Source organism: Brienomyrus brachyistius, chromosome 2 (assembly GCF_023856365.1).
Source record: "Brienomyrus brachyistius isolate T26 chromosome 2, BBRACH_0.4, whole genome shotgun sequence".
Lineage (NCBI taxonomy): Eukaryota > Metazoa > Chordata > Actinopteri > Osteoglossiformes > Mormyridae > Brienomyrus > Brienomyrus brachyistius.
The window spans coordinates 7,987,258-8,006,926 of record NC_064534.1 but is presented as its reverse complement, the minus strand read 5'-3'; the positions used below and the strand labels follow the sequence as shown (position 1 = coordinate 8,006,926).

The following is a 19,669-nucleotide window of genomic DNA, read 5'->3' as shown; positions in this document are numbered from 1 at the left end:
GACCATGTTTTCTTTTGCGTGGGTGAGAAACCAGCACTATTTATTTTAAACACTTCGTTTGATATTTGTGCTTCCATGCACATTTCTGTTATGTGAAATAGGCTTCTGACTAAACAGTTCATGTTTCTTTAATGAACAGATCAAGGCGAAGTCCATTCTTGTATCAAAAGGCATCTACCATCATCTCATAGTGAAATGCTGCAGTTCTGTGGTAAGACGAAACTTTGCTTCATGTCAGGAAAGCATCTCCCTGTGAAATGAGACATCTGCTGCATGCTACCGCTGCAGCTCTCCAGGAGAGGTGCTCAACTCACCAGATTTGGACTCCAGTGTTTGTTATTATAGTCTATTTTTTATTTTTATAATAGTTTTTAAAATATTTATAAATATAAGTTCATAAATATGACGCTCTTTGCTCAGTGTAATTTCGGGGCTGAGCATTAAAGCACCTTCATGCTATAATTAGTAAATTAGACAAATGAAGGTCTAAAATTAAACGTGGATTGTGGATTTTTGATTCAAAATGAAAGAATAGTTAGTCACCCAAGATCTTAATAAGATATGTGACTACTCAAAGAAGCAAAGCAGTCATTAAAAAGACCTGCTGATTTACAAATGAATCAAATGTGGAAAATGCACTTGTACACCAAATTGCACTACCGCACACTAAACCACACTATGAATTGCGAGTGTTTTATAAAACAAATACAATAAGCTTTCACAGAAGTTCAATTAAAATCAATTTGTAAACACTAAGCTTAAAAAGCAAATTCATAAGTCCACCACATATATTCACATGCTAAAAACTTCCCCTTGCTTGTGAACGGATAAACTGATCTGTCCAGCCAGCTGACACTGACGTATGAGAAACTGTCCAACACATTCACTATATAAAACATCACAAAACACCCATATCTGGCCCAAGTCTCTCTGGATGTTGACGTTGCAAGTTGGGAGCTTGGACTGCCTCATGGACCGAATCAACATTGTCCAGACGTGTTCGAGACTGCTTGTAACACAGTTGAGCTCCCGGATGATCCACTTGGCCCGCTGAAGCAAGTGGAGATGACAACGTTCTACAACCTCCTGAAACTGCTTGGAGAATGGCTGGATGTTCTTGTTGAATGCACTCCCATGGCAGAAAACACTCCACGATCTCCTCGGCTTTGCTTTCCCACTTGAGGGTGTCTTCTGGCCATGTATGGAGTTTATGTGCTCAGCAGACAACCATGGTCGAACCAGCAAACCTTCCAAGTGAGTGGGAGGGAAGTCCTTCAAGTCCTTGGCAGCTTCAGGGATTCTGGAAGCCACCAGAGGCTCCGACTGCTGCAAACAGCCCTTGACCTCTTTGAGGTCTTCCACAGAAATTACAGGTGGGTCCCTTTGTGGCTTTAATGGTAATGACTTGTCATATCCAGATGGAAACCACGGAGTAAATGCTGGAATAGCACGGCGTGGGAAGTGCTCAAGAGCTCCTTCTGCTCTGCTCACCAGGTTACACAAAATCCCATTATGATCTTTGTAATGCAGCACAACATCCATATTAATAACAATCTGCAGTTAAACACTCTCACATCCACATCCTCACAAGACACACAGCCGTTTTATTTTGGGCAGTGAAGCTGCTAGTTTCTAAGCAGACTGAGCTCAGTTCAGGATACGGTTTCAGAGCATCCGGCATCACACGCTTTACAAACCGCTGCAAAGGCGCCTCCTGGTGGCGTGCTACATTCCTACAAGTTGTCCATCCAATCGTTTACAATTCATAACACACTTTAGTATTCAACGTATTACGATAACAAGCAAGACACATGCAATTAAAATAAAATAACTTGTTTATAAACAAATACGGGCTGCTAGCGCTCTTGCTCATGGCTAATACTTAATCGTTAAACTTAAACATGATTTGGGCATTCAGCTTTGCGCCGCTAAATTTGCGCCATGATTATCACTCTGATGATTTTAACAACAACAACAAATAACAATAACAACAATTAACAACTAAATGCCGGAATACGTAAATCTATTTTCGGAGTTTTTTCAGAGATTAAAAGTTCTTTTTAAAATCCAGTATCATTCAAGCCAACGGCGAAGCAGCGTGTGTATGCAGATCCCTTAATCAGGGGACAGAATCGGCACGTCGGCCAAACGGAGAGTCACAAGCGACCGGTTGCTAGACGTAAACAAAATGCACGGTACCGCGAGAGTGATTACTTCCGGGTGAGTTTCAACAGGGACGAGCACTTCCGGTGGCATTTTCCCATTTTGAGTAAAAGGTCTGTTCTGACCTTATGGTGTCACTGGTGCGTTGTCTATCCGGGGAACAGTATCACAATGAAATTAGAAATCTTAGAAACACATAACAGCTATGATAAAATATATATTTGCGCGTTTGCGGTGATTGTATACAATATATCTTAAATGGCTTGTTTAGTTTGACACAGGCATCCAGTTGAGCTAAGCCAATATACGCGGGATGTCGTTTATTTATTACACCAATGTCTACATTTATCAAATAATATAAGACTATATACATTTTTAGTATTAGGGCAGCATGACTACTTAACATATGCAAGTCTGAACTTTTGATCCCCTGTTCTGTATATGTGTGGTGTTAACCTGCTGAAAAAAGTAAACAGCATAGCTGGTTACTAGCATAGCCAGCATGATATACCAGCATATGTTGTATTTTGAGGCTGGTGGACCAGCATCATTAATAAAATATTGGTGGTGGGCCAGCTTCATGTGCAGGTCGACCAACACAGCTATGCTGCTCCACCATCGACACCCACACCAATCCAGCATGGAAATCAGCAGGCTGATTTTTTTCAAGAGGGTTGCATGTTGTCTCTGATGCATGGATTTCCTCATGGCTGCAGTATGAGCCCCATGATAAGCTGCCATACCCTATCCACACTTTCCCTGCCTTATGATTTGCATTTCCTGGGAAAGGCGTCCAAGGGCCCCCCTGCCACTGCTTAGGGTAAACAGTTGGAAGATGGATGGATGGATAGTTTGAAAGACAGGTGAAAGAATTACACTATGTGATAACATAACCACCACTATTGTCCATTTTGTCACTGCAGTTGCTGTTATTTGCAGGGGCGCCGCTAAGGGGGGGAAAGTTGGGACAATTCTAAGGGCCCACGCCCTTTAGGGGCCCCCAGAGATCTGAATGGGTGTGGTAGGGGGGCCCAACCTCATATTTTGTCATAGGGCCCAAAATTGCTAGCGGCGCCCCTGGTTATTTGCATTATTCGATTATTTTTATATATTCCCAGTGTTGGATTAGCTGCTTTAAAAAAAGGTTTGTAAATTAATCTCGCGCACTCGTTTGAAGGGCACGTACCAAAACCTAAACACTTGTCCACGGTCAAGTTAAAAATACCACATATCCAACTATGACAAAGAATTCGGCATTAGATTAGCGTTTTTTTTTTTTTTTTTGGAGTGAATCAGTAGAGTTAGCGAGCTAGATGAAGAAGAAACTGAAAAAACGAAACAACTGGTGCTCTCACATTTTGTTAAATCTCACCAGCCGATCTCCCCTTCCCTTCTCCACCCCTCAGCTTCACAATTTGTAGCTACACTAATTCCCAACACCGTATTTTCCTGATTTTGAGGAAGAATGCTTATGCTAATTTACAGCTGCAGTCACTCATAGGTGTATCTTATGTATTTCCAGATACTTAGCTTGACCTGTCCTGCTTACTGAGTCCCAGAGACGTGACGGATCACGGGAGAGATTCACTGTCTCGGTCACTGAAAGGGAAACTGTGCCAGTCCACTGAGGAAACAGAACCTGGTACAAACCCTGATGATTCAGCGTTACACTCCTATCATTGAAGCAGTCCTTATCACCTAAGGTGCTAAGGTGACCCGGAGTTGTGAATGGTATGTGTGGGTATATGTGCCCTGTGATGGGTTGGCACCCCATCCTGGGATTTTCCCTGCCTTGCACCCATAGCTTTCTGTGAAAGAGCCCAGACCGCTGTGACTCTATGTTGGACAGGCAGGTGTAGAAGATGGATGTTGAAGAGACCGTGCCAGACAGAGGCTGAAACTTTTCACTGACCAAGGGCCACTTTGTCACTGTACGTCACTGTACGTCACTGTATTCCTAGGTCTCTGACTAGGATGAGCAGTTGGAAGATGAATAGATGGCCCCTTTCCGCATTTTCCAGTATGCCATTGTACCCAAAGCATTGTTGAACAAAATGCCATACCTCCATAGCCACCCATCCATCCATCCATTTTCCAAACCGCTTATCCTACTGGGTTGCGGGGCGTCCGGAGCCTATCCCGGAAGCAATAGGCACGAGGCAGGGAACAACCCAGGATGGGGGGCCAGCCCATAGCAGGGCACACTCACACACCATTCACTCACACATGCACTCCTACGGGCAATTTTGCAACTTCAGTGTTTAATATATATTTTAATTGTCAGTTACATCTTTATGTGGTGAAATGGATGAGAATTTCCATAAGACAGATAAACTAGGAATCACAAAACTGCAACTCAAAAGAAAAGCGATTCACACGTGACTGCAGCCATCAGCTCCTTTGCGGAATAGGAAGCTCATCCAGTTTCACTAGCACTGTGCTGTTACATACCAACCAACTGTAACTTCCCATCACGGGTCAACAATTTAGTTTATTATAATTTTTTGAAAATCTTTAGGTGCAGTCCTAAGGCAAGGCCACAGCAGTTCCCCCATCTTTCTCATTAGGGGTTCCCAACCTTTTGATGTCTGCAGACCGTTTTTTTGTCGTACAAAGATTTCATGGATTGGCCTTGGGGGAAGCAGCGAATCGACTGTCTGATAGAGTTTTCTTAGTGATTATGAAGCTTGTGATCCAAGCCAAATTGTAACCAAGTGGAAGAAATTGTGTAAGACAGTCTTTGCTATATCACTGAGATAAGAGAGTGGACTTCTCATCCTCGATGTCTTGTAGGTAATGTTCTATAGACCATGAAATTCTAGAAACCTAGTCTCTTATTACACATTTAATGCGTGGACCAGGCTACACAAACACATCCAGACTGCAGTGTGCATCATGACCTTGAGGGAATCACTAATACTCCATCTCTTCCAAGAACATCTCACTTTCAAAGTATTTGTCCAGCCGAACCATCATTTGTAAGGGTCGGCTAATTATAAACATGTTAGCTCTCTGGACTGTAAAAACAATGTCATTTTATCCCCTTAACCTGTGGCTCTCTGCGTGTACAAGGGGATACGAATTTGAGCTTTTGTAAGTGTTTTAACATATGACAATATTTTGAACTTATTTTAGCAGATAAAACTAGTTAAGACCAGTTGCGCAATGTCTTGCATTTTGGTTCTGTTTCTGAGAAAGGAGGATGTTAGAATATAGTGGGAAAATCATGCTAAGGGTGGTGATGGTATTTATCAGTCATACCGGAAAAGCATGGTGAAAGACCAGAGAGACGGCTGTCGTGGGCTGTGTTCTGTGTCACCTGCCCAACACAACTTCCCAACCTCACTGAGACTCTGGGATTCTCTCGAACAGTGAGTTGTCTTGATAAGCTTAATTGTACAGTAGCTGTTCATATTTGAATTAAGTTTTGCTTAATTATGTTTAATTAATTGTGACATTTATATAATACCTTATACTGCTGTTAGGAATCCTAGACATTATCAATATTATGTAATTTAAATGAAATTTAAATTTACAATATAATGGTTTAAAACCAATTTTTTTATATGAGAGTTTGGGACGCACATTTTGCAACATAAGCCCATTTAGAGCTGTATATTGCATGATGAACACAGCCCTCGTAGTTAATTTGCTGTATGTCGGTCTACGTTTACATAGAGGTTGAGTATCTGTGAGTCATTTAGGTGGCATGATTAGGAGGCTGAATGTTTGTGAGCGAAACATATAACTGTATGAGGTTCTTTCCATGCCTTTTCTCTAGTCAATATATGCATGTGTGTTTGGTCTTTTGGAATAAAGGTTTTTTTATGGAATTGTTTGTGAGGGGATATATCTAGATCTCTTTGTGTTCATGTGTGAGAGCTTCAGTGATGCTGTTGAGGGGAAAAGGTTTTTGCGAAGATCATTAGATGATGTGTGGAATCTTATTAAAGTACGCTTTTGTTTCCACACAGTGTACGGACCGGACCTTGACTATTCCTTGTGTCTCTTTACCTTCTTGACATCAGTATCAGGTGGGTACCATGGAGTTCTAATCCATTTGATTCCCACCGAATTCTGTGTCATCTTGACAGTTGACCAGTTGACTTCCAGTTAGACCTGAAGGTCAATTTCTGAGTAGCATGGTGATGGCGCAATATATTGTGTAAAATACAAACAGTACAAAGCTTCAGGGCTCAGTCACACCATGGTAAACTCCAGATGGTCAAAACATGTTAAATGTAGGTTATAAATTCATAACCACATTCATAAACGTGCAGTCCTTACTTGAATACATGGTGTGTCCTGAACCTAATGTTCTTGTTTGTTTGTTAAATTAAAAAATATGTTGGCGTTTGAATGTCAGTCTGGCCTTAGGGTTTTATACTAACCTCCTGGGTTCTCAGGTGTGAGTATCATGTAGATGGTGTATCACTGGCTTTGGCATAAATGTCCCACACAAATTCAATTCCGTTAGATTCCATTAGATTCAATTCAATTCCTTTCCTGATTATAAAACCTTTCACAAAGGTTTGCCCCAAGGCCCATTTACATGGGTGAGTTGTAATGAACGGAGGCTTTGAACTAATGGTGCTTTTCCACTGCCGCCAAGACCCAGTCCATACCCGAGACAAACCTCATAGAGATGGTTTTTCATTGTGAATTATGTGAGTCATTCCTACGTTGCCAAGTCTCCTAGGACAAGCAGCCTCAACCCTGAAAACAAGCCTACAATAAGCCCACTGTGCAAAGTAAGGTGGAGAAATTAATCCCAAAATTAAGCCCAATATACACGATCACATGGAACACAGTTTGTCCCGTGTTTGCCATATTTCCTGTGTTCCTTGTAAATATAACATGCATGCAACAGTCCCTAAAATACTGGAGGCTTGGTTCTAGAGTTTTCACTTATTTTAATTTGTTAGTGTGACAGTGACTAACTTCTTATCGTTTGCCATAAACTAAATATGGTCCTTAGTTGCACATTTTGCCAAATTATTGGACACTGAACTGGTAAATATCACAAAATATTTGAGAGAGAGAGACTAACAGACAGATGACAGACAGATGCGAAATTTTGTGATTTATCTGCATAAAACCCTGTAGAACCCTTTCAGTTGGTCAGGCTCCCTTTGTGGCCAGTTGGGGTCACTAGTCACCCCCTTCCCTGTGTTCCCTGAGTCTTACATGCTCCATAGCCTTTAGTGTGTGACTCAGCAGGCTAAGTGGCAGCACTACTGGAGCCGGTGAGGATGGAACAGGGATTGAGGGGGACAGAACAGGGTTGGTGGTGGGGGGGGGGGCTCGTACTTCATGACCCGACTCTGACCAGAGCACCGCTGGGTCAGGAACTGAAGAGGGGGTGAGGGATGTAAGTTCCAACAAAGAAAGGCCTTTGAATAGCCAGGGGATAGTGGAGCCAGTCATTTTTGTTGCCCTGTATTTGCTAATGATTTGCTATGGTTGCTCATGTGTTGCCCCCTGCCTTAGTTTGTCATTTACCTGTTTTGCTTTGTCCTGTGGTGCTTTAGTGTGCTTTACTGTGCTTTTTTTGAGTTTAGTAAAGTCTTTGTTTTCGTTGGAGCTGCTACATGGATCGTCTCATCCTTCCCTGCATTGTGCCTCGCCTCTTGCAGCCCTAGCATATTACACAATTTTTATTTCTTGTCTGACCAAGTCGCAGTTAAACATTGAGTCGTTTAATTTGTCCAGCTGTGCGTGTTTCAGATGGAAGCTGTTTGCATAACCAGTCGACAAAGAAAGTATTTGCCAGTCTCACCTCAAAGTACAGAAATACCAAAAAAGTACTCGACCAAAAGTCAATGGAAAAGTACCGAAAGTAGCATACCAAAAGTACAGTACCTGGTGTAGTGGAAAAGCATCCTAAACTGACCTGGTTGCATCACCATCATCTTATTGGTCGAAATACATGGGACTACCGCAGATCAGAGGGCATATTCCATATATTATTCATTATTAATAGTATTGATGCATTCCTGATAAAATCCTAAAGTACTAAAAGCAGGTGAAAGGAATGGATTTGTGATGCAAATTTACTCCAGCTAATGCTAATTCCGCTAGCATCTGAAGCTAACATAACCTCACAGACATGCTAGCACGTAGTAAATCATAATGTACACTAGTAAAATGTTGACAGGCTATACAGGCTTTGTGGGCCTGCATTGTTTAATTGTGTCATTTTACTTATGTCTACCAGTCAGACAGTGTTTAATTTTGCTCATTTTAACAGGATTTTTTTCTATCAATTCATGTCACTCAGGCATTATTAAAACAAAGAACAGCATGATTCCCACCCATATCATATATAAATGTTGTTTAATGATGTGCTGTAACCCTCTATTGGATGAGGTATTATTAAGATGCCTGGATAGATTCATAGTCATTAAACTATGGATTTTTTTCCTAATTAAACTTGAGAGTCCTTTGATCACGCCCTCTTATCAAAAGATTTTTTTTTTTTTTTAATTTGGTGCGATATCTCTGAAACGTTGTTTTAATGCAGGTGTAATTTCTCACGCCAGCTGTGGTGGTAAAGCCCGAAACAGCCAGCTGGGTAAATATTTCTAAAATATGTATATTTCTATGATGATGATGCTCTGAAATGCATGCAAGTGACCTGTTGTTCACTGGAATGTATTACGATGTATCACTTAATGAGTTGTGAAAAGATGCAATACTTAATTACCTCAACTATTCCAGAATGCACACTACATGTAAATGATCTGAAACAGTGTTCAGCATCTGAACATCTGAACCAGTGTTTTGGTGACAATGGGGAATGTGATTTCCCTCTACTCTCGGGACAAGGTATGTAGAATATCCATCCATCCATTCATCCAGCTGACTTCCAACCTCTTATCCTATCTTAATGGGGCTGCTTGGACCCTGTTACCAACACCGTAGGGTACAAGCCTGAGTTACACCCAACGCTGGATAGGTGGCTGATTACTTTATTTACTTTAATGCTTCCTTGTTATCTCAGAATCAAATAAACAATTAACTGTACAAACCCAGCACTTTACAGTTGCTGGCTGTGTCTCAGGTATTGTCCATGAATGAAGTTCTTTCCCTGAGCCAGCTTGAGACCGGGTGTCGTTAAAATGACATTTTCTTCCACACTGAACAAATAACTGCATTGAACATAAGTTTGAGAGAATCTGTTGAAGTAAAACGTGTGATGCGTCCAGTTCCAGGTATTTCAATTGCTAATGTATCATTGTTTAATTTAAAATGTATTTATTTATATATTTATTTTGCAGGATTCCTGTTTTCAGAGGCAGTGAAAAACATTTCCTGTTATGTTTATCCTGAGAAGTCTGTCACCTGCAGCTGGATGCATAACCAGAGAGGAATTTTAAAATACTCCTTGCTAATTTCAAGGTGAGTATCTCTGACTCATATACCAACGTAGCAAAATCATGTCCAAACAACCAGCAGTACTTACGCAGAGTTCCCTATATATCAAATGAGCTGTTTAATGTTACGTGCTTTTTGTAGTAGGCTAATCATTGTTGATACAATGTTTATAGTAAAATGTATCAAAATGTTTCTTAGTTCTGAGAACCTGGACTGTAAATTGGCATTCAACACTCTGGGACAATTTAATGTAACAATCATAGCATGGAACACGAGGAACCAAAGGGTGACCCTGTCTCATCCTTTCCTGGTGAAAACTCTGGAAAGAGGTAATGATGCCTTAGTGTTAAGAGTTTTAGAGTACCGGGACCGGGACCGGGACCATTTCTGACATACAGCACATAACAAGGGGAGTCTTACAGTTTTTAATAGGTAGGAATTCTGGGCTCCCTGACAAAATGTCACTTTGAATACCCTGCTAGGATCCCCGCAGCAGATTTTGCAGTGAGGGGTAGGGGTTGGCCCCCAGTAGGCTGTACTCTTGTATCTTAGCCAGGTTATTTTGAACCAGTACCAGAATGTTATTCACTGATTAGACTTCAAACCACTGGCTCTGGTTAAGGGAGTCTGCCAAATGCTGTAAATGTAAATCGAATTTTTCCCAGGCATGGGGGAACCCCAATGGCAGATTTTGGGGGCGACTCCAGCACCCCTGAATACTGTCTCTGTTTTTTTCAAGCCAAACCCCACAATCAGATTAGTGCTCCAGGGATGCAAGCTGCTCCCTCAGCTGTATACGTGTGTGTGTGTGTGTGTGTGTGTGTGTGTGTGTGTGTGTGTTTGTGTGTGTGTGTGTGTGTGTGTTTGTGTGTGTGTGTGTATGTGTGTGTGTGTGTGTGTGTTTGTGTGTGTGTGTGTGTGTGTGTGTGTGTGTTTGTGTGTGTGTGTGTGTGTGTGTGTGTGTGTGTGTGTGTGTGTTTGTGTGTGTGTGTGTGTGTGAGCGGGTATACCTATCCTTATGGGGACACAATGTCCCCATATCGTGATAAATATCCGTTTTTTTTTTTTTACCCTTATGGGGACCAGTAAACCGGTCCCCATAAGGGAAAACTCTATTTTATAAAATTCAGTGACTGCTATGAAAAAGTTAAAAATGCAAAAACTCTTGTATTTTGCTTGGTTACTTATGGTTATGGTTAGAGCTGGGTGGGGGTTAAGGTTGTCATAGTTAGCGTTAGCATTTTTCCCATAGAAGTGAATTAGCGGGCCCCATAAGGGTAGGTATACCCTGCATGTGTGTGTGTGTGTGTGTGTGTGTGTCTCAAAGGAGAAAGGAGAATAAGTCAGGATATGTAAAACAAAGCATTCCAGTGTAGCTGAATCTTTGTTTCATTTCACCCATATAACATGTAGATATTGATTTACGACATTTATAGTTTCTAACATTTTTTCACTATTTATGACATTTTTATTGAAGTTAATGAATTATGGTGCTTGCTGCCCTTTTCCAGCCATGTCACCCAAGCCAGTGGACATATCGATTACGTCTATAACAAATGACTCTATCTCCGTGAAGTGGAATCCTGCTCAGTGTTTCGCAGTGCGGTGTATGGTGTACTACAGGCCAGTTAGCAGTGACCACTGGAAAGAGGTACATTAAATAAGCGCAACACAGAGCGCCTTTAACACCATGCTATAACTGGAGTGTCATATATGGTTCAAATACATGCAAAATGCACAGTAACGGTAGGAGTTTCTCTTCCCAGGTTCTCCATCCTGGATGCAAGACAATTTGTTCACAAGAGATTAATGGCCTGCAGCCATTTACTGAATATTGTGTCAAAGTTGCCTGCGCTACAATCGGTAGCAAACTTTGGGGCCCCCCAAGCAACAATCGCACGGCGAAGACCCTAGAGATTGGTAGGTGAGCTCAATGGACGTGGTCCGTGTCCATGCATGTCCCCCTGTGATTTCGGTTTGGATTTAGAGCGTACCAGATCTGATGGACTGAAACTTCGACTGGAAAAACAAGGTCGAAAAGCATTTCTAAGTGTAAAATTTTGCTAATTAAATGAGAGCAAGACCAAGAGATTAATATACAATACGTGAAATAATATCAGAAGCAGAAGATAAACGTACTTTCTTGGCACGTTGAACCACATGACTTCGCCATTAGAGCACCAACAGCACGCTAACGGAGGTTAGCCTGACTTCTGCTTTTATTGCAATTCTTTGAACATGTTGCAACAGATTTTATCATAGATTTTTTTCTCTCTTCTTTCTTTCTGGGAAAAACATTGTGTGTTTTTGTTTCTTTTTTTGCGGGGAAGCTCTGTTGCCTGTTTTCCTTACACACCACAAAAGTCCCACAACATGAGGTACTGAGTTCTTGCTAAATGCTGTAGTCACTGCTGACTTTGTCAGATCAAAACTCTGTGGCTTGGAAACAGCACTGACTTCTGCTGATACTCTTTCATGTAATGTTCCCTTATGTTAATGTGTGAGTTGTTGTGTTGAGCACAACACAGGTGTCCATCCATCCATCCATCCATTTTCCAAACCGCTTATCCTTCTGGGTCACGGGGGGTCTGGAGCCTATCCCGGAAGCAATGGGCACCAGGCAGGGAACAACCCAAGATGGGGGGCCGGCCCATCGCAGGGCACACTCACACACCATTCACTGTCACATGCACACCTATGGGCAATTTAGCAACTCCAATTAGCCTCAGCATGTTTTTGGACTGTGGGGGGAAACCGGAGGAAACCCCACAACGACTTGGGGAGAACATGCAAACTCCACACACATGTGACCCAGGTGGAGACTCGAACCCGGGTGCCAGAGGTTTGAGGCAAAAGTGCTAACCACCGCACCACCATGCCGCCCCCACAATTGCAGATATCTACAAATTAATTGTGGACATCAGCTGAAAGTGGGATAAGGCACTGTAAGGATATCAGCATTTCTACTGGTGAAAGTTGAATTACAGACATCTGAAATACCAGATTGTACTAGTAGGAATTGCAATGCAGATATCTAAAATTACTGTCCCACCTATTTATTTAATGTTAAAACAGCTTGCCCTAGTATTTAACAGTTATCGAAGCACAACATTCTTGTATTCATTTCTTTCATCAGCCCCCAGACACTCTGTGGATGTCTGTCAGCGCGTGGACACTGGGCGGCCTGACAGACTCCGTAAAGTCTGGCTGATGTGGAAGGTGATGTCAGCATGGTCTCCATGGTAACAGTCCAGTTTTTCTCCCCTCCCACGCTGGATGACGATAGATCATATATTTGTTTTAGGCCTTGGAGGAGAGCCATGGATCTATTCTCGGCTATTGGGTTAATTATACAAACCAAACTAAGAGTGTTACGGTGAAGACCACAGACCTGAAGATCAGCTTTGACGCAAGGGAGGAAGAATATGACATCATCGTCACGGCATACAACAGCGCAGGCGTGTCTCCCGTCAGCCGGCTGCGGTTGCCCTCTGCAGGTCAGTCCACTTGCATAGCGTTCTCATCAGCATCCAGTTTGTGCTTTTTACTTCTGCCCGCCCCAGACAGTCCGGTATTCTTTAATGATGTCATTTTGCATTTTCACAACACCTGTTTGTTCTTAGTTTTTACAGTGGTAAAAGAATATATGAGCCCTAGACGAGAAAAGGGCAGTAGGACAGTGAGCTGCTTACTGAAACCTTGTGGGCCATTGCACTCTCTGACCAGTAGGTGTCACAAAACACTCCACTTTGTGTGTCTTATCAGCTTCCCTGGTCTATTGTGACCCCCCCCCCACACACACACCCCCAGACAATGACATAATTTCAGACGCTCCACCTGTGCTGGGCATCTGGGCCACCACGCAAGGCAGCACAGCTCTTGTTGAGTGGGAAATGGGAGAGACAGAGCGAGCCGTCAGCGAATTCGCCATCGAGTGGGTGGCGAGTCAAGATGCCAGCAGCAGCCGGTGGCTGCGAGTTCAGCCCAACTTCTCCAGCGCAGTCCTGCATGGTACCTCCAGCAAACACACTCACCGAATAACACATCAGCCTATAGACTAGTGTTTCTCAACCCAGTCTTTGGGACTCCCAGTAAACTGGGCTAAGGAACACCGATGTAGACTTCTTTGTGCCTGTGTTTACTTGTTTAAGTGCTGTCATACACTGCGATATTACTGTTAAATGCTGTGCTTTCATCTTCTCTTGGGCATACCGACATTACAACTAACTTTCTCCTTCATTCATTAGCGTATTCATGAGTACCTATTATTTTGCTAAAATTACTGAGAAGTGTGTTTTTAAGAAGGCCTTGTACCCCGCCCCGTTCCAGGGAATCTCCACCCCAGTACAACGTACAACATCAGCATCTACCCCATATACGGAGACATCTGTGGGCCTCCGAAATCTGTCCCAGCCTCCCTGGAAAGCGGGGGTAGGTTTGCTGTCCGCACATAAATCAGCCAGCTCCGTTCTCCGGATGTTCCCGAGTGAACAGATCTCTCTGCATTCCCTCAGTGATTGGGGGGGCTGGCAGGTGGGACATCACGCAAGTGAGGAAGAACAGTGTCACCCTGAATCTTAAGGGATACCCAGCCGGCCAAGGCAACAGCTTACCGAAATACAACATGACCTTAACAAGTAAAAATGGTGCCCAAAGTAAGACTCACCTTTCCTTATACTGTTTCGTCGTACACTGTACTGTCCTGTATTGCACTGCTGTTTGTCCTGCACTCTCTTATTCTGAATTGAACTGCAATTTGTCCTGTATTGCACTGCAATTTGTTCTGTACTGTCTTGTCCTGTATTGCACAATTTGTCCTGTACTGTGTTGTCCTGAATTGCACTGTTTGTCCTGTACTGTCGTACTCTGTATTGCACTGCTATTCATCTTGTACTGTCTTGTCGTGTACTTCCCTGCTATTTGTCCTGTATCGCACTGCAAGTTGTTCTGTACTGTCTTGTCCTGTATTGCACAATTTGTCCTATACTGTGTTGCCCTGAATTGCACTGTTGTTTGTCCTGTACTGTCGTTCTCTGTATTGCACTGCTATTCATCTTATACTGTCTTGTCGTGTACTGCACTGCTATTTGTCCTGTCCCCCAAAATCCTATCCTGCAACTTTAGCAAAAGAATTTCACTGTGTTCCTCAGAGCACGTGACAATAAACCTTGAAACTTAAAGATATGATCACAGTTTCAGAACTTTTCAGAGGTTTAACTTACATGATGTGCTGCTTCGATTGGCTCCCTTGATCTTCCAACCAGAACCGAGCTTCTCACTATTTGACAAGCGATTGCTCATTTGTTATTTGGTAAATTTAGCTACTGCCATTCGACTGTTCATTGGCACTGCAGACCCGTTAGCTTGACTTAATGTTTGCTCTCTTTCTTGTGTCTTTCCCTTTGCTTTGTCTCTTACTCCCTTATCGCTTAGATTTCTTAGTCACGTCCGCAAACCAGACATTTACAATCAGACATCTGACAGCAAACACGGACTACTTCCTCAAAGTGTTAGCCGGAGCCAGCCCCAGTCAGCTCACCAGTGAGAGCTTCACTACTCCACTTTACGGTTAGTCCTCATCTTCTGCTTTTTGAGCTACCCTTACAAATGACTTTCTCGGTACATTCCCAGCCGAGCTGCTGTTAATGTGTGATGATGTCCTCCATATTCCTTCTGGGCTCCTGAACATGATGCATCTCCTCTGCTATGGATGCTGATGAGGTCCAAATAGAACGTGGTGTTCACACTTTAACATAATCACACTAACAGGCCTTGTCAGAGGGCTATCAGTGCAAGTTTAAATTTGAAATATTTTAAGCTTTCAGTTTCATTTTTACATCTAGTTACATACTCAAGGTTAATAATGCCGAACTTACAGACAACTCCTACTTACAAATAAACTACCATAAAGCCTATTATAAAAAAAATTTAACTACCATGGTTCTTAGTAAAGAATGCACACACTGCTTTGTAATGCTCGTGACATCGCACGGCTTCTGCAGTTCACCGCCTCAAGGCACAGCACAATGCTGTATGTGTATTCGATTTAAAGACAGACTTTGGATACGAATCTCCTTCATAAACTGGGGACTGCAGGCACAGAACTTTGTAGCATGTGTGACGTTTCTTAGACAATATGCACAAAATGGCTAAAGACCTGCACTCTCTTTCCAGACACTGAGGACATTTTGTATGCTATTCTTCCCCCGACGTTCCTTATTCTCCTGGTGCTGGTGCTGCTCACCCACTATAGGACTGTGTAAGTGCTGTGCCTGTCAGCTGCGCATAAGCGGAATGTCCATGTGATGCCTGTATTCACCTTCGGTATGAGTGCTGTGCCTGTCAGCTGTGCATAAGCGGAATGCCCATGTGATGCCTGTATTCACCTTCGGTATGAGTGCTGTGCCTGTCAGCTGTGCATAAGCGGAATGCCCATGTGATGCCTGTATTCACCTTCGGTATGAGTGCTGTGCCTGTCAGCTGCGCATAAGCGGAATGCCCATGTGATGCCTGTATTCACTTTCGTTATGAGTGCTGTGCCTCTCAGCCACGCATAAGCGGAATGCACATGTGATGCCTGTATTCACCTTCGTTATGAGTGCTGTGCCTGTCAGCTGTGCATAAGCAGAATTCCCATGTGATGCCTGTATTCACCTTCGTTATGAGTGCTGTGCCTGTCAGCTGCGCATAAGCAGAATGCCCATGTGATGCCTGTATTCACCTTCGTTATGAGTGCTGTGCCTGTCAGCTGCGCATAAGCAGAATGCCCATGTGATGCCTGTATTCACCTTCGTTATGAGTGCTGTGCCTGTCAGCTGTGCATAAGCAGAATGCCCATGTGATGCCTGTATTCACCTTCGTTATGAGTGCTGTGCCTGTCAGCTGCGCATAAGCGGAATGTCCATGTGATGCCTGTATTCACCTTCGTTATGAGTGCTGTGCCTGTCAGCTGCGCATAAGCGGAATGCCCATGTGATGCCTGTATTCACCTTCGTTATGAGTGCTGTGCCTGTCAGCTGTGCATAAGCAGAATGCCCATGTGATGCCTGTATTCACCTTCGTTATGAGTGCTGTGCCTGTCAGCTGCGCATAAGCGGAATGCACATGTGATGCCTGTATTCACCTTTGTTATGAGTGCTGTGCCTGTCAGCTGTGCATAAGCGGAATGCCCATGTGATGATGCCTGTATTCACCTTCGTTATGAGTGCTGTGCCTGTCAGCTGTGCATAAGCAGAATGCCCATGTGATGCCTGTATTCACCTTCGTTATGAGTGCTGTGCCTGTCAGCTGTGCATAAGCGGAATGCCCATGTGATGATGCCTGTATTCACCTTCGTTATGAGTGCTGTGCCTGTCAGCTGTGCATAAGCAGAATGCCCATGTGATGCCTGTATTCACCTTCGTTATGAGTGCTGTGCCTGTCAGCTGTGCATAAGCGGAATGCCCATGTGATGATGCCTGTATTCACTTTCGTTATGAGTGCTGTGCCTCTCAGCCACGCATAAGCGGAATGCACATGTGATGCCTGTATTCACCTTCGTTATGAGTGCTGTGCCTGTCAGCTGCGCATAAGCGGAATGCCCATGTGATGCCTGTATTCACCTTCGTTATGAGTGCTGTGCCTGTCAGCTGTGCATAAGCGGATTGCCCATGTGATGCCTGTATTCACCTTCGTTATGAGTGCTGTGCCTGTCAGCCTCGCATAAGCGGAATGCCCATTTGATGCCTGTATTCACCTTCGTTATGAGTGCTGTGCCTATCAGCTGCGCATAAGCGGAATGCCCATGTGATGCCTGTATTCACCTTCGTTATGAGTGCTGTGCCTATCAGCTGCGCATAAGCGGAATGCCCATGTGATGCCTGTATTCACTTTAATTATGTGTGCTGTGCCTGTTAGCTGCACATAATATGCTAAGTTCCTCACAACGTGATAAAAAAACCAGTTATCTTGACATTTTGGTCACCAGTCTGTAACTGCTATCAAAAAACTAAAAATGTCAGAAGTCTTGTATTTTGTTTGGTTGCTTATAAACCAAATAAATGAAAACCTGTTATTTCGATTTATGGTTAAGGTTAGGGCCGGGTGGGGGTTAGGGTTGTTGCTGTTGAAATTTGTGTTCTTTCCCGTGGAAATGAATGGATAGTCCCCACAAAGATATGAATACATACGTGTGTGTGTGTTTGTAATCAATACATTGTGGAGACCAGATGTCCCTAGAAATTACTGAAGAGTTCCCTTAAAATTCTGAATACATGGACAATGTGTCCTCAGCTTGCCTGGGATAATCGCCAGGCACTATGATCCCACACCAGATGAACATTTATGTAATCAGTATATGTAGTGTGGATGGATAGATAGGTTTAATGTCCCCTGCTGATAGAGGTAAATTGTTTTAATTTCCTGTTTGACACCTACACTTTTCCATCGGACAGAGGTGGGAGTCACGCGTGGCTCAGCATGTTAAGATGCTGCGTCTTTGATGAGATGGTCACTGGCTCAGATCCCAGGCTCAGCAGAGTGATTTTGCCCATAGGCCCCTGAGCAGGTCCCGCCCCCCTGCCAAGCCAATCACCTCAGGGACTGTCTGACCCTGCCCTCTGGATTGTATGTCACTTTGGATAAAAGTACCGGCTACATAAACGACGTGAAGATGCTTTCTGTGAATTTTGTGTCGCTCTGCCTGGGGTTGAGGGGCAGCTCAGATGGGAACGGCAGTTTCAGATGCAGCATTGACCCAGCTGTCACTGTCATCCACAGGTACATGGGATACCTCTGTCCACTGATCCCAAACCCTTCCTGCAGTTCTATCAGACAGTGGGGGTCATTGTCTGCGCCTGAGGTGATGTGTCTCCTCTTCTCGTTTGCCGAATTACTCTCATCAGGCTGCCTGCTTTACAGTTCACAACCAAGAACTGCTGCAGAATGTGATACATAGTTGCAAAACTGTTTCGTTTGGGCTCAACAATTCATAGTTTTAAAATGCAAATGACAGAAATGCCTCATTAATAGACAGACATGGGGTGGTGTAGCTTTTAAGGACCAGTAATCTGTTGCTGGTTCATTCAGAGTTTCTGGAGAAAATAATTCTTTAAAGTAGTATGAACGGGTAGATTTTGGATGCACGGTATGTGGGTGTGTGCAGAAACATGCACCGTATGTGTGCTTTTTACATCACGTTTGACACAAGTGTCTACTAAATGAATTGTAAATGTATGTCAATGAGGTTACTGTTCAAGGAGGGTATTGTAGCTGTTCTTGTGAGGATTTTTACACGTGATGTTCTGGCCACTCTACTGAAGGGCTGTGTCCCGTCCTCCTTGTAGGTCACCCCAAAGCTGCTGGACCTAGAGCTTCTCTCCACTGTGGAGCTTCCTGCTGAGAACTTCAGCATTCAGGTCATGCCGTCGGAGCCTCCTGTCATCACTGAGGCCATGGAAGAAGACCCCGACTACATTGAAAACTACACGCCAAATTTCTGGGACATGTTCTTCAAAAAAACAGATGTATCATGAGTGTAAGATGGGATGGTGTAGTGGGGGGGGGGGGGGGGGGGGGGGTGATAGCGGTATTATGCCAGTCAGGGTGGCAGGAAATCATTTTCAGTGTCTACTATTTCTTTATAAAGTATGTTACCATATATGCAAAACTAAGAAAACGTACAAATTAGAAAGAGATCTTGATAATGTTGGAAAAATAAATATTTATCATTATCATTTGTCTGTTTTTTTAATTTTTCATTTTTATTGTTATATTGATATATTTGCATTTTTCTTTTTTACTGTTCAGTCACTACCTGGGGAACGTTAGGTTTACTTGACTTTTTAATCTTAAAACTATATTTCTGAAATTATGTTCAAAATTTTTCATAGTAATTTACTTGCTTAAATGACTTGATAGTGATTTAAACATTGTAATGACTGTGTCTTCGTCACCTTTTAACAAGGTTCTCTGTTCTCAGATAATGAGCATCACTGTAGAATGTTTCCAGGCCTTAAATATTGTGCTTTGTTAATTTATGACAATGTAGCATTTTAGCAATGGATAGACCAAAACCATGTAAATAAAACAAAGTCTGGTGAGATGTTTTTTTAATTTACTGCATGGATGACTGAAATGGCTGAAATATTAT

The 19,669-nt window shown here is 43.0% G+C and overlaps 2 protein-coding genes and 1 long non-coding RNA gene across 6 annotated transcripts; 1 reads left to right on the top strand and 2 right to left on the bottom strand.

Moving 5' to 3' along the window:
* Positions 1 to 110: 110 nt before the first annotated feature.
* On the bottom strand, positions 111 to 2,223 carry zgc:101664 (uncharacterized protein LOC450064 homolog). Its single transcript, XM_048995444.1, has one exon. It carries the CDS (start codon positions 1,540 to 1,542, stop codon positions 793 to 795), a length of 750 nt encoding a protein of 249 aa, XP_048851401.1. The 5' UTR covers positions 1,543 to 2,223; the 3' UTR covers positions 111 to 792.
* Positions 2,224 to 5,377: 3,154 nt separating this feature from the next.
* Positions 5,378 to 19,633, top strand: LOC125720151 (interleukin-31 receptor subunit alpha). Its single transcript, XM_048995316.1, has 17 exons — positions 5,378 to 5,534; positions 6,138 to 6,197; positions 8,687 to 8,737; positions 8,884 to 8,991; positions 9,444 to 9,564; positions 9,739 to 9,869; positions 11,052 to 11,191; positions 11,307 to 11,460; positions 12,677 to 12,759; positions 12,845 to 13,037; positions 13,351 to 13,551; positions 13,870 to 13,971; positions 14,055 to 14,195; positions 14,974 to 15,108; positions 15,715 to 15,799; positions 18,298 to 18,379; positions 18,864 to 19,633. Coding segments are annotated over exons 1-17 (1,977 nt in total). The 5' UTR covers positions 5,378 to 5,533; the 3' UTR covers positions 19,053 to 19,633.
* LOC125720253 (uncharacterized) lies at positions 15,806 to 16,995 on the bottom strand. Of its 4 annotated transcripts, none has more exons than XR_007385403.1 (5): positions 16,871 to 16,995; positions 16,734 to 16,800; positions 16,463 to 16,596; positions 16,195 to 16,328; positions 15,806 to 15,993 (listed from the first exon to the last, which is right to left on the bottom strand). It is a non-coding gene; the product is annotated as an uncharacterized LOC125720253 (long non-coding RNA). The 4 variants fall into 4 exon arrangements; XR_007385405.1 differs by having other exon boundaries at positions 16,262 to 16,328; XR_007385406.1 differs by having other exon boundaries at positions 16,195 to 16,261.
* Positions 19,634 to 19,669: the final 36 nt, after the last annotated feature.